This window comes from Fukomys damarensis, unplaced genomic scaffold, assembly GCF_012274545.1.
Source record: "Fukomys damarensis isolate Sample0158 unplaced genomic scaffold, DMR_v1.0_HiC HiC_scaffold_15, whole genome shotgun sequence".
Classification (NCBI taxonomy): Eukaryota; Metazoa; Chordata; class Mammalia; order Rodentia; family Bathyergidae; genus Fukomys; species Fukomys damarensis.
The window spans coordinates 55605935-55620121 of record NW_022900927.1 but is presented as its reverse complement, the minus strand read 5'-3'; the positions used below and the strand labels follow the sequence as shown (position 1 = coordinate 55620121).

The window sequence follows — 14187 nt, the reverse complement described above, 5'->3', positions numbered from 1 at the left end:
CTCCCTGGGTCCCTTTAAGTTCTCTGCATTTATATCCTTGTGGCTTAGTTTTTTAAACATAAGGAGAATCCTTTAAGGCCTCGTGTCCTAGTCTTGTCATTTATTACCACCATGCAGAGAGGCTGGGGTAGGCGGCCAATAAATCATTGGGACAGGAAGTGACTACAGGCCAGATTAATTTCATTATCATCCTTAAGCAGATAGGTGTCGAGCACGGCCGATGTCTCCGTGAAGAGTGATGTCCTCTCTCTCCCGACAGCCCCTCCAAGCCTTGCAGATGGGCTGTTTTCCCCGCCAGAATGACCTGTCCTGCTTTCCCTACTGAAGGCACTAAGCCCCCACCTTCATGAGGGACTGCTCCGTGCCACAAGGTCACAGGCTTGGATGCCAAGATGGCACAGAAGGCTCCTGAGCAAGGCGGGCGCCGGAGGAGGGTGTCGGCACCAGGCCCCTTCCAGATGCCCAGACGCGGGGCGATGAGCAGAGGCTCTCCGGTCTGGAGCCCTGACACTCAGTGATGCCATCGTCAGCCCAAGGAAGCACTTCCACTCCATCCCCCACCCCAGTCCTGCCCGATCCAGACCCACCTCCTGGAGCTTCTGAGCACAAAGTGGGCTGTTTCTCCTTGGTCCTCATCTCTGGGTGAGCACCTGCCGCTCCCTCCCTCACCCCTGAGCCCCAGTCCATCTCCTAACCACAGCCTGGTCTCAGCACCATTGTTCCTCGCCTGAAACTCCCACATAGCTTCCCGCAGGAAGTGTCCTCAGACGACGAGCTGCCCTACTTCCGGGCCTGCGCCTCTTCCACGCACGCCTCAGACCTGCCGCAATCGCAAACCTCCCTGTCTAAGGCCCTCTAATGGCTTCTTACTCTTCTTGGAGTGTGATGCAAACCCCTACGAAGCTGGACAGGCCCCGTGGGACCTGCGTTTCCTCCCCACCCTTCTCTGCCCTTCCTCTATGAGAAGCGCTGCTGGTTAAACTAGGCCTGGAACCTCCATGTACCCATGGGTAAAGTGGGGTTCCTAATTCACAGGGCTGCCGATGGACAGAATGAGCCAGAACAAAGACAAATGCTCAAGTCTGCACTTGGCCCAGAATGAGAGTTCCCTGAGCTCCACTGGCTTTCGCTGCTGCCCAGGCCCCTCCTCAAGTTCGGGCCAGACTAGAAGTCACCCTGGCAAACTCACATCTCCGTTCTCTGCTGGGAGCCCTATCCTGCCTTGCTAAATTCTTCTTGTTCCTTAGGTCTCCACCCTCCTGAACATCCGGCCACAGCTTGGTTTAACACAAAGTGCTCCTGGGTGGCGGGTCTTGCCCTGCCTCCTCCATCCCCACCCTAGGGCTGCAGGTTCCCGGTTGCTGCCCCTTGCCTGCACATCCCCAGCTCCCAGCACAGATCTGGATACCACTCTGGATGCCACCTGCCTCCTGCCTCGTCAGCCACAGGCTTCTCTTGGCACTTCTGTGTCGCTGAGAAGTCATGTGCCCTGTTCACTGACCTTAGCTTTCACCCAGCGTATGGGTCAGGAGGCTACAGGAAGTATCGCTCATTGCTGCAAACAGGAAATGAGGAGCTTCAGAAAGGAGGGCCCTGCACAGAGGCTGCAAGGTGTGGCGGGAACACCGCACAGCGAAGTGAGGCCCTGCACTCTTACAGTCTGTTCAGCATCAAGGCCCTTGGCACATGGCGGTCACACAGGCGCGTGACAGTCCTCCTCAGCTTCCCTAGAAACACACCACACAAAGCCAGACAATCTCGCCGAGGCCAAGCTTCCAACCTAAATCAGGAGGAAACCGTGGGGCATCAGGAAAACCAAAGCCTTCCGAGAGGGGGTCGAAACAGTGGTTCCCGGGCTCTGCTGGAGGGGCAGCGGAGGAAAACTCCGCCCCAGAAACATTCAGTCTGCAAACGCTTCCAGAAGACAGCTGGAGTGCAGGATCTTTACAGAAGTGAATTTGCCTGGCCCTGGAGGTCATCCAGTCTGATGTGGACTGGGACTGAGGAAGGAAGGGCTGCTGAGGTCAGGTCTTGTTCTTACCTCGTAGTGGCCGATGGTATTGAGCTTGGTTATTCCATCTTCAAGAATCACAGAGGAGCCATCAATATCCAGAAGCTCTTTTTGTCGGGTGCCCACTTGAAGCTCTGGAAAACGGGGGGAGGGGGCGATGTTCACTTTCAAAATTACAACAAGAACTTTCAACACTTCATGTTACTCTCAGAAATTTTGTTTTTTAAAATTTTTTTTCACAAATGTTTTTTATAAATAAATGAAACCTAGGGCTGGTATTTAGCTCAGTGGTTCCACCACCTGCCTTGCAAGTAGAAGGACCCTAGTTTGATCCGTGGTACCAAAAAAAATAAATAAATAAAATAAAAAAAGAAAGAAAGAAAGAAACCTGAATAAAGCGGTAAAGCTTTATTGGAAAATATTGAAATATATCAGCCAGGCTGGGGACCTGAGTTTTGTTTTGGGTGTGTGGTTAGGGAGGGCCCTGACATTTCAGGCTGCTTTTCCCTGAAGCTTTTAAGCTGCAGCTAAGCTTGGAAGTGAAGCCATTTAAGATAAAATCATGCATTCTGTGAAGGACTGAATGCTTAAAAAAAAAAAAAAAAGGTTGCCATCCTCACATGCATGTACACACAGGTTCACCAACAGAGGCACAATGGGAGTGGCCTCTGCAGGTCCCTGCGCACGCACCTGCAGCACAGGTGTGACTCCCTGCACACGTGGCTGGCTTGTGCCCTGGCATCAGAATGTGGCCGCAATTTTTTTTCTTGAACCTACACAGTGTTTTTTATGAATTACTGTGCTAACGTTAGCCCAACACCAGCATATAAAGATGATGAAATTGCAAACAAGTCTGGACTTGGGGTTTCTCTTTTTATAAATCTAGCCACATTAACCCTGTGTCCTACATGGCAACCTTCAGCCAAAGCTACGTGGCTCTTGATTCCACAGTTAGGTGGAATGTCTTTTCCCAGTTAAATCAGGCCCCACGGTTTCCTGGTGTCCAGGCGGTGACACTATTTATGTCCTTTCTGCCCCTTTGTGCCTGAGCTTGTGAGCCTCTGCTATAAGAGGTCTGAACAGGACTGCTTCTGGGGTTGCAGTTCAATACTACTTATGGCTGCTTTCTAAGGCTTTGCCTCGGTCTCCCCAGCCCAGCCTTGGCAGTAGCTTGGAAGTTCAGAGGCACACAGCCAATAGGTCCCAGGCCACCACCTGTTCGGCCCTGCCTTCCTTCTCTAGGAGTGGAGGACCTTGAAGGGTGCAAACCCAAGAGAAGAAGTTCAAGGACATGGCCGTGACAGGGGCTGCTGGGCTATCCTCCCTGTGGCTGTCAGGCTGGGTGTGCCTGCATCCTTTGTGGTCAGAGCCACACATTTGCAATACATAAGTTCAAGACAAGGAAGTTAACGGGGTGAAGTCCTGGCTTCCTAGCTGAGGCTGCCCCTCGACCCCGAATCTAACCAAATGGGTCTGCAAGCTGCCCATCGGCCCATCCTAAGGTGGGACACAGAAGCGAGGTGGAGAGAGGTGCTCTACTATCTGTGAGGCAGGTCACGCAGTTCCTGCACACTGGCATGGCCGTGCTCAAACTTCCCGGACCCTGCCCGGAGGCTCTTCTCAATGGCCTTTTCAGGAGGTCTGATTGGAGGGTTAGCATTCTAATTGCCTGCTTAGTGCAGGCCTACAACTATACACGGAGGAGAGATGAACCTTGTTACTCTGCCTGTCACTGCTGCAATGTCACTCTGCTTTCCTGCCCCATTATCTGCTATGAGATCCCACGGCAGTCTCCTGGGAGGCTGCACGAGCTCAACTCTAAAATGTTGCTGAACATCCGAGTGGAGCAGAGCCCTGTTAACTTGCTCACACATATGCTCTCCTTTGTGTACCAATAGAGCCCGAAAATGAATTCCTGGCAGATGCTGCTTCATGCTGGGGGAGGACGTAAAAGGCACTTAATGCAGGATGCGATTAGCAGAGAGGAAGACCTTTCCCGCGTGGCAGAGTTAACACGTGGTGGCTGAGCTGCCCACTTATGACATGCTCGGGATCACAACAAACAAATCAGACCCCAAAGTGAAAGGCAACATGTCCAGAGGGCACAGGGTTTACACCTTTTTGTACTTCTTGATGCAAGGTGATTCCAGTCCGTCTCAGGGTCGATGATCTCATGAATCTGATTTACAAACATAACATTCTTAAAAAGGCATCTTTTCAGGGTGATCCTTCTTCCTAGAAGGATCAAGATGCTCAGGACAGAGCAAAGCGGCCCTGTGGCCCCTACAGGTGCCCTCTGGGGGGCAGCCCAGGCCATCTGAGAGTGACCAAGCAGAAGCTGCTGGGTGTGGAGGGAGGGACAGCAGGGACAGGGCTCACCGGGTGATGGGGACAGAGTAGCTACCACATTCTTACCAAGACCGATCTCGTTGAGCTGCAGGCCATACGGAGAGCCATTTTTGCTTAAGAAGGCTTGGAAAATCTTTTCTTTGGCTTGGCCTATGGTATCACAGTCAAGAACATTGACTGAAATATTCCGACAGACATCTGCACTCTCATTTTCTGGGATTTTTTCAAAGACAACGTTTAATGCCTGCAAGAACACAAACAGGTTTTCGAGTCTATTAGATAACTGTGATCTGAAAGGCATTCATAAAAGACACAAACCTTGGTGAGTCCTACTAATACCCCTGACAGCACACTAGCAAATGCTGTTATCTCAGGATACTTTAATCTTTTCTCCATAATCCATTCTTCTCGGGGATAATGGGAAGGAAAACACAAAGTTAAAACTCTCACTATAGAGCAAGAATTAAATAAATACATCTGAGGGGGAAATGTATATATACGCATAAATATTCTAAAAGTGTCGATTTCTAATTTCATCCTCCCAAAAATGAGTTGGAAGGGTTCCACAGTAAATGAGGGCAGACTGGCGATTATTATTTTTTTATTAGCAGAGCCACAGAGTCCCTGAAGTGAAGTTCCAGGTGACAGGAAAGGTTACAAGGTCCCCAAATCGATCACACCAAAGAGGTCATGTTTTAATATGCAGCATTAATTATAGTAACATTTGTCTCCCCCTCCACTTACACTATCTTCCATTAGATGTTTCTGAGCCCTCATTAAAATCCTGAGATCCCACCCTGTACTATTATTCTTGCATTAATTACATCTCAGTGCCATTACTTAATGTCCTGTCAGTGAGCATTCTCTGAGACCTCATCATGGGGCTGAGGCAGAGGGAAGGCGTGTGCGTGCGTGCATGTGTGTGTGTGTGTGTGTGTGTGTGTGAGAGAGAGAAAACACAGGAGCAGGGGTATTTCAAAGCCATTCTACAAGCAAGTTCAGGTTTACTTTGTCTAAGAACAAATACACAGGTCTCCAGCACCAGTGTTAACTGCCTGCAGATCCTCAAGGGAAGTGATCCGAGAAGAAGGAAGGCTTTTCCACAGCCAGGGTAACACAGTTTAGTTTCCACACCTTGGTAATCAGTAAGGTAGAGGGAGGGACCTGGGCACGTGTGAAACACACAGTTACGGAATGTTTCTGAGCCTGGCTTTAATGAAGGAGTGTAAAATGATCAAGCAATGGGGATATTAAGAAATACAAACACAAATGGGGAAGGGGGGCCCTTAAGACTGCCTCAGTCATAGCATGTGATAACGACTATACTTGCTTTCTTCTTTGTCCACTTTTTTGGAAACAGGGTCTCCCCATGTAGCTCAGGATGGCCTTGAACGCACCATGTAACCCCGGTTGGCCTCGAACTGGCGATCCTCCTGCCTCAGGCTCCTAAGTGCTGGGATCACAAGTGTGCACCACCACGCCGGCTTGTCCCAGCCTCCCATCATTGCCATGGAGACCAAATGAGATAATGGGCCCCAGAGCTGCTGGCAAGGGTCCATAGCGGGCAGCGGAAAGCTGTGTGACTCCCCCACCAGGCACCGACCAGCCGCTCTCAGTTCTCACAGAGCAGGAACGACTGTCCTGTGACCGTGACCTGAACTGACCATCTCTGGCTGATGAGCTTGGGGACACGGGACACACAGACCTGACCCGGGCCTGGCAGAGGCAAATGCCCTCTCCCCAGCACTCAGCAGCCAGACGTAATTCTAAGTGCTGCTAGGTTCACTGGGCTGCGCGGTGAGTGTGAGCCACTACTTCACAGCGAGAAGGCGCCATCCTTGCGTACGCAGTCCCTCCTCAGATACAGAGCCGGCCAGCACCTGACCTTGGACCTCACAGCCTCCACAAGCACACACAGTGGCTAAGCCAGATGCCTTCAGTCATGCCCTTCCAATCCTGTTTCTAGGTGTGCGAGAGGAGGCACTGGTCCAACACTACCCAAATGCCTAAGACTCCGAATCAGGGGACTCTGAACTCCAGGGCTGACGGGTGATCTCAGTCTGGCCCCCGAGTCTGCCTCCTCGGGTCCCGTTGCCCCTGCCGGCTCTCAGAGGACATCTGTGTGGCAGTCCAGCCCCTGCCAGCAGCATTCAGATGCCTCTCTGCTCACTGGCAAACCACAGCCCACGACACTGGAGAAGGCAATACCGGGCGAGGAGGGTCACGTGCAGACTCCGGAAGGGCCCAACTTGGTAGTGGCGTGCCCGAGTCCCTCTTTTAGTGACATTTGTGGGGCTCTTGAGACTGGAAACTGCCACAGGCCTTTTAAGACGTACCCTTCAGCGCGTGTTGAGCCTCAGCTCCGTTGCTACCCCCAAGACATGTTCCTCTGAATCCTCCTGATGTCTTGGCGAAGGGGGCTGAATTATTACCACCATCTGCATTTCAGAGAGAGGAAACTGAGGCACAGGGGGCCTACGTCACCTGCTCTGAGGATGCAGTAAGTGGCGAGCTGCCAGGAGTGAAAGCCTGACCTTTCTGAGGCACAGGGCCGTGGTACCGCTCCTCCTGTCACCTGGGCCTCAAGCGTTCTGACAGTCCTGGCCCGGATTGGGCTAAAGACTAAAGACACGCGGCGTACAGTGGGTAACTCGTGGCCTGCGAGTGCCCCTCCTGGGGACAGTGGCGAGGGTCAGGGCTTCCAAGACAGACTTGACTGGAAAACACCTTCTCATCAGGGCCGCAGCTTCCCAGCTGGTATTACAGTTTTACGGGTATTTGCAAAACAGCATCCTGCTACTACTACCTAAAGGGCACTATTGTCTTTTTAAAAACCACCTCTTTATAGGCAATAAACATTTCCTAAAAACATAACCAAAGGGGGAAAAATCTGAACTGAATGTAAAATAATGTAAATCTGCCACTGCCTCCACAGCTAGATGGGTGGAAAAGAGGTAAAATGGTATTTTACAGAGTCCACAGGGAATTCTGAGAGTAAATTCAGACACAAATTGATTTGCGTTCATTTTTTATGCTGCTGACAATGCTCAAATAGCGGCTTCCTCCACGCTCTCCTGAGGTGTGAGTGTGGGGTCCCTTGGATCGCCCGCCCCTTACCGCCTGAACCCAGGCCCCACAGCTGGGGCCCCCCACCCGCCTACCGTCTGTGACAGAGCAAGGGACAGCGCGGGCTGCCTTTACCCACTGTGCCCCACGGAAGCCCATGGAGCCAGGCTTCTCCGTGGCCTCCTGGGGTCCAGGGGCACCGTCCTTGTTTTTGGATCTTGCACAATACATTTGGGGGACACCTGGAACCAGCGCTCCACCAATCAGGCACACCTGTGTCACCTCAAGAAGTGCTCAGAGTCTCCCTCCAGTGGGCGGAGCAAGGGCCAAGCACGTGAGTGTGGCCAAGCCATCCGCCTTCGCTGGGCCTGTTGCGTCTCACAGGAGCCGTGATCACCACAACGCTGACAATGACAGCAAACTAGGGAGCGCTTCAGATCACCGAGCACGGCTTCCAATGGTGCAACACAGACGCATCTCAAGAACAGCCCGCGAATGAGGGGGAGTCCGTCACGATGCTCATTACAGGTGGGAGACCGAGGCACAGAGAGGTTAAATACACTGCACAAGGCTGTCCAGGACCAGGCACCCCTGTGCCCTGTTCTTAAGACCCTGTAAGTCTGCCTTCCAAACTATGAGGAAGTTTTCTGAAAAGCACCGTTTAAATCTACAGGACAGTGTTTCGCTTTCAACACCCACAATAGGCCAACTGCTCTAAACCAAATACTGGTTTTTGCCTAGAAATGTGCCCCTCAGTTAAGAGGAAGTGCTCTGGATCTCCCTACTCCCTTGCCATGACAGTGCCTGCAAAGCCAATCGAGAGCCCTCCTTCCTCTTCTGCTAACGAGCCAGGCAGCAGCAGCAGCAGCAGCAGAGGCCCAGCTGAGGATGCACCATTGGTGGTAACTCCCTCCTCCTCCACCACCAGAGACTGTGCATGTGACAAAGCGCTACCCAATGGCACAGGAAAGGTTTTCTACCCTAATGAAAGGGGGGAGTTGTGCATGGGGCTGTGGCAGCCAGCCTGTGAGTAGGAGGCAGGGCCAAGAGGAAACAGAGACAGTGAACCAGAGCTCTGACAGCACTGAGCAAATGGAACAGCCTGGGAGCTGCTGACCTCCACACTCTGCTCTAAGATGCAACCCCATGCTCTACTATTCCAGGGCCTGCTACTCCGATTTTCTCCTTCTCACAGCTGAATGCACCCAAACCAATGGTGCTCACTTATTTCACACCAACTGAATACAGGGCTTTCTAGATGACACTAGGTAGGGAAGGCCTGGCACTAATCCTGTCTGGAAAATTCTGGCAGGACTCCGAGACCAGCTCCAACACAGTGGACAGAGGAAGTGTAGACAGGCCTCAGCTCTGGCTTGGGGGGGTCCCGCACAGGGAGGGAACCGGGAAGGCTACACCAAGGTGGGGGCGTTGGGTTGGTCTGCAGCACACGAGGAAGGCCTCTGGGGACAGTGGGCTCCCAGGCAGCCTGTGGGCAGCAAGCTTCGGGCTAACTCGGGCTGGCCAGTCAGGAAGCTGGAGAGAGAATCCCACTCCCCGTGGGCGGAAGACAGGGTGGAGAACTTGCAGGCTGCAGTTGTCGGGTACGGTGGCGCAGAAGAGGCTGCGCAGCTCTGGCTTTATAATAAAAATAGCCAGCACTTACTGAGCACTTCTCACACTCTGGCAATGAAGTTGCCAATTCCATCTGATTCTCACAAGTCTATGCAGTGGGCACTATTATTAGCCTCATTTAGCAGATGGAGAAACTGAGACAGAAAGGTTTAGAGACGTGTCCAAGGTCACAGAACTGCTGGAGCAGTCACAACCAGGGTACATTGGGGCACTTAACTGTGAAGCCAAAAGGCCACCAAATTAAGCTTTCCCAAGGGCAGCCGGACACCGGTGCAAGTCCTGGTTGGTCAGCGCCGCCCAAGGAGGCAGGCTGGCACAGACAGCCTGCAGGAGGCTCGACCTCCTGCCCTGGCCTGGCCCTAATCCTCACAGCACCCCTGAATCTGAGTGCCCCATGGCTCAGGCAACTCTCTGGACACATCTGCCCAGTTCGAGTCTGTGTCCCTGCCTCTGTTGCTGCGTGTGACGTGTGATCCCTGACAATGAGCGGCTGTGCTATGCGGCAGCCCATGGGAAACTTCCTTAAAAGATGGCTGGTGACCACCAGTCCTCTTTCTACAGCCCTGCATAGGTCCTGCTGCAGGAACTGGAGAGTGGGCACCTTAGGACATGAGGTAACTTGAAGACAACAGACGGGCCGGGGCCTAAGGCTATCCCAGAGCAGAAGCCCCCGCCAGCTCTGGCCAGGAACTCCACAACTCCAGAGAAACGGCGTCTGTGTGGCTTAAGCCTCAGGAGTCCAAGTCTCCATCCTGAGCAGCTGACCTATGGCCTGGGAACTTGGGCTGTTACCCAGGAGGCCTGCAGAGGGCAAGGCTGCTGGGAAACCAGAAGAGCCTGGTCCTGCACAGCCTGTCCCAGACCAGCCTCTGGGGAGTTGTTCAGGGTTATCGGTTATCTCCTGCCCACATCTGTCCATTATCTGACACCAAAGAGTCACCATGCAACATTTAACAGTCACACAAACCCACACGTGTGTCGGAAATGCTATCAGCCATGCGTGGTGGTACACACTTGTAATCCCAGCACTTGAGAGGCTGAGGCACAAGGATCACCATGAGTTTGCTAGCCTGAGCTACATAGTGAGTTCAAGGCCAGACTGCACTATGCAGCATGACACTGTCTCAAAAAAGTAAGAAAGAAAGAAAGTAAAAGAAATGCTTTCCGTGATGATGCATCAGCTAATCAACCCTCACTCCACATCACCCATCATCAATAAATAACCAACCAGCCAATGCAGAAAGGGCACTTCCTGCTTAGTGGACCTCATGGGTGACAAGAAAAATAGCCCTGTCCAGAAAATCTGTTATGAAGAATGAGCACTTCCTCGGGCGCCAGGCAAGGTGGTTGGATGTGTGACATACAGTACTGTTTTCTAACCTCTTAACAGATGCCCAAGGGTAGGTTTGATCACCACTGTCCACTGACAAGAAAGCAGGCTGAGAAAGGTGCATGGTCACACGGCTAACCCCACCTCTTCCGCCACGTCCCCACCCCACGTGGACATATAGCCACTTTTCTCCTCCCTGTGGCTGTCCCCAGGGTCCCTCTGCAGGACGTGACAACTTCAGGAATTGAGAGCAGAAGAGACAAGGCTGGAGGGTCGGGAAGGAGGAACCGGCAGCAGGAAAGAGCTGTCTCCCAGGGGAGGGCGTCCAGCTTCCTCATTAGCCGCCCCACCACAGCCTTGGCTAATCAGGGCAGGGCTGTGGCCGCATCCTAGCTGGAATACCCTAGAATACCCAGAAAGTAACGGCAGAAGAATTTATTACGAGCCAGCAACTTTGTCATAAAAGGACTTAGAGCAATAATTGCTTTCATTAAATAAAACCTATAAAATATATTTCTAATTTCATTTTGGGGCCAAATGAAAGTCAAGGGAAAAATTCTGGTTCTTATACCAAACTCAGCAAAGCTTGTTTTTCCACACCGGACGCGTGGCCCGGGGCATCTCAGTGTCACCCTTGGAACTCTGCGCTTGCTGCCTAACCTCCCTTCTTCCTCTGTTCCCGCTTCTGTGACCCCAACCCCAAACGGGCAGCCCCAAACTTCCTACATCCAGGGATTCTGCTCCTTGACAGCACAGTGGAGGGGCAGAATGTAAGGGGAGTCTTTTCCATTATGAAGAAAAAAGTTGATGAATGAAACCAAAAATGTCACCAGTTTTTCTGTATACCTGCTAACATTTGTCCATTAGAGTGAAGTGAACAGAGCTTACTTCTGAGTTAGATTTAAAATAAAAAAAGTTGATTTCAATATTTTTGTTTTTGTTTTTTTTTTTGCAAAGAGCCTCATGAGTCTCAGACTTGTGGAGAGTGATGAAGACTTTCCATTTCTGTGTCCAGACAGAAAGGAAAGAGGCCAAGGCTTTGGGGTTGGTGGGAAGGAGGACTCCAGTTCTTTTTCTCTATTATGTCAAGACCTAGATTAATGAAAGGCTGGCAAACTTTCTGGAAAGGACCAGAGAGTAAATATATAAGGCTTTGGGGCTATTTACTCTGCCAAGGTGGCAAGAGAGCAGCCATAGATAACTGGGAAATGAATGGACAAGGCTGTCTTCCAATAAAACTTTATTTGTAGAAATAGGGGGCCACAATTGGCCCACAGGGAGTTTTCTAATCTTTGCTGTAGATAACAGTACCTTCAGATGGAAGGCTGACTTGGCCAACCCCAAAAAGACAAATTGAGAAAATGCTTTTTAACTTCACCACTATTTGTAATAAAAATTACCATGCTCTGAAAAGAATAAATACAAACAAGGATTCTAACAATGAAATAATAGTCACATTTGAGCCACAGAGAAGAAAATTAAATACTTTTGTACTTCGATAACTAAATTATTTTCTAATTCCAAGATTATAAATGTGAGAAGAAAGAACATGAAAAGGGAAGCCATTTAAAGCACTCATTTAAAGTTAATTTTTCATTTTCCACAGCTTGCCTTCACCTAGGGAATGACTTACCTAACATGATTATAAAAAATGGTTTCACTCTTTGATCAGGAAGCGCAGAACACTGACTATGAAGTTAGTAATGGTTTCAGTATTATTGCAAGTCATAATGGAAATGATTTGCACTATGGTAGAAAGAAAAAGAAAAAAAACAAAGCTCAAGAATTGTTAATTAACTCCACTGTTTCTCCACAAATGCTAGGAGTATTAAAAAACAAGATTGCTGAAGTGCAAACATCAGGATTTAATGAACAATGGGATGTAATTGAAGTAACAGAGAACGACTTAATCGGGACAGTGGGTTGTTTAATTATGGGGATAATGGATCTCTTGCAAGGACAAACGAAATGGAACAGGAGGAGTTGGGAAGAGGTAGGGAGAGGTAGGGACAGGTAAGGAATAATGCCATAGGAAGCACCTGGATGACAAACCGTAGCTAGGGATCGCCAGTGCTGCGCTACATAGGAAGTATTTTATTAAACACGATTGCCCCCAAATGGTAACCACTGGAGAAAAAGCCAGACTGGTGTGGCCTGGCATAAAACCTTCAATAAATCATAATGGACACATTACAATTTCTGCAGGCATGTCCCTGTGCCTTTTCAAGAATTTCTAATAATCTTAAAGACTTTCCTATAGATATGAGAATGAGTGCAATAATATGTTTGTCTGAACACGGTTTCCCAGGGTGCCAAGATATTATCTCTCCAGTGCAGCAGATTGGCAAGCTCATTTCCTGGGTTTAAGAGTTCAGAAAACCATTTCTCGCTTAACTTTGATTACAAGTCAAACTTCTCTTGCTAATTCAGCACGCCTGCTACGAGTTATTGGTTTTTCTCATCTCCTCTTGAAAGTGAAGCAAATGTCCTTTCTCTCATGGGTCCATCTCCCCGGAACTAAACTTCTCAGGCCTTTCTGGGCTCCTCCAAGCCCTGCCTCTGCCCTGAAATCCTGCTCTCTACACTGGGAAGGTGAGAGAGGGCCTGCCACCCACTGGAGAAACAGCAGAGCGAGAGCCCTTAGTCCTGGTCTGGCTGTCAAATCAGAACCCCTGGGTACCACCGGAAGTCTAGGGTTCCGGGTGTAGACACAGGCCTTCCCCAAGCTAGCGTTAGGCAGGAAGCTGACATGAGGCTGCTCTGCCTTGCTGAACACCAGCCTGGGGCACTGGACGGCTGCTGCTTCTGGAGAAACCCAACAGGGCTTTGTTTAGACTACAACAGAGGGATTTTCCTTCCAAGATGCAAGGGATAAAGCATGATTTCCCAGAGCCCATTAGTTAGCTTAATGATTTCATGCTGAAGAAACTGGCAGGTTGTCTTTGTGTTCTAGAGAACACCCCCCACATGCCTCAGAACACATCCTAATCTTAGAGGTGTTGCACTTTTAGGCTGTTGCACGAGCTGCTGTGTTTCTGAGCATGGAGCCCAAGAGGAGTTTGGGGGCCTCTTCTCAAACGTGACCGGCTACGGCACCAGGCTTTGGCATTTCAAGGTGCTTGTGTGGCTGCTGTAGATTCTCCTCTCCTTAAAAGAATTTACACACACACACACACACACACACACACACACACAATTCGAGTTTGTTCATCACACCTTAGTTTTCAATACACAAACCACCCCCCGCAAGTGTTAAAGCAAGACTTTAAAAACCACTTGGTGTACAGCCTAGGAGGGGGCTGGAGGAAGAAGGGGGACAGGGAGGGAGGAGGGGAGAAAGGCCAGGAGAAAATTAGAAATACGATGCTTCAGGCTGGGGAACTTGCCTGAAAGGAAATGAAAAGCCTTAAATTTTTTATACTGACCTTCTGCTAACATTTTGTCACACAAACTTAGACAGGATCTTATGCCTTCTCTCAGGCTTCTAGTGCAGTCACCCACCGTGAAAGGGGGGCTGAGACAGGTCCAAGAAAAAGCATCCAAAATCATTCTTAAAGGCAAGGGCCCTAGGAACATGAGGGCCACCCCTTTCTCCAGCCCGAACTCCATCCACTGGCAAATTCAAATTTGAAAAGGTAAAAGTGTAGACTTAATTTTTCATTTGCCTTTTCCCCACAGGCTATAAAGGGGGAGAAAAACATTTCAAGAGTCGCTGTGAATTTCTTCAACATCAAGAAACATTTTGATGATGAGTTGAGTGCTAACAAATCAGAAACACATGGTCTTAATTGACTGTGAA

General features: G+C 50.2%; 1 protein-coding gene across 1 annotated transcript in view; it reads right to left on the bottom strand.

The window, feature by feature from the left end:
- Plxnc1 (plexin C1) overlaps positions 1-14187 on the bottom strand; it is a 146583-nt gene that overhangs the window by 21753 nt on the left and 110643 nt on the right. The window contains exons 23-24 of the mRNA XM_010629224.3: positions 4427-4604; positions 2042-2145 (exon numbers count right to left, since the gene is read on the bottom strand). Of these exons, the coding sequence (XP_010627526.1) occupies positions 2042-2145; positions 4427-4604 (282 nt within the window). The remainder of the gene's footprint in view (positions 1-2041; positions 2146-4426; positions 4605-14187) is intronic.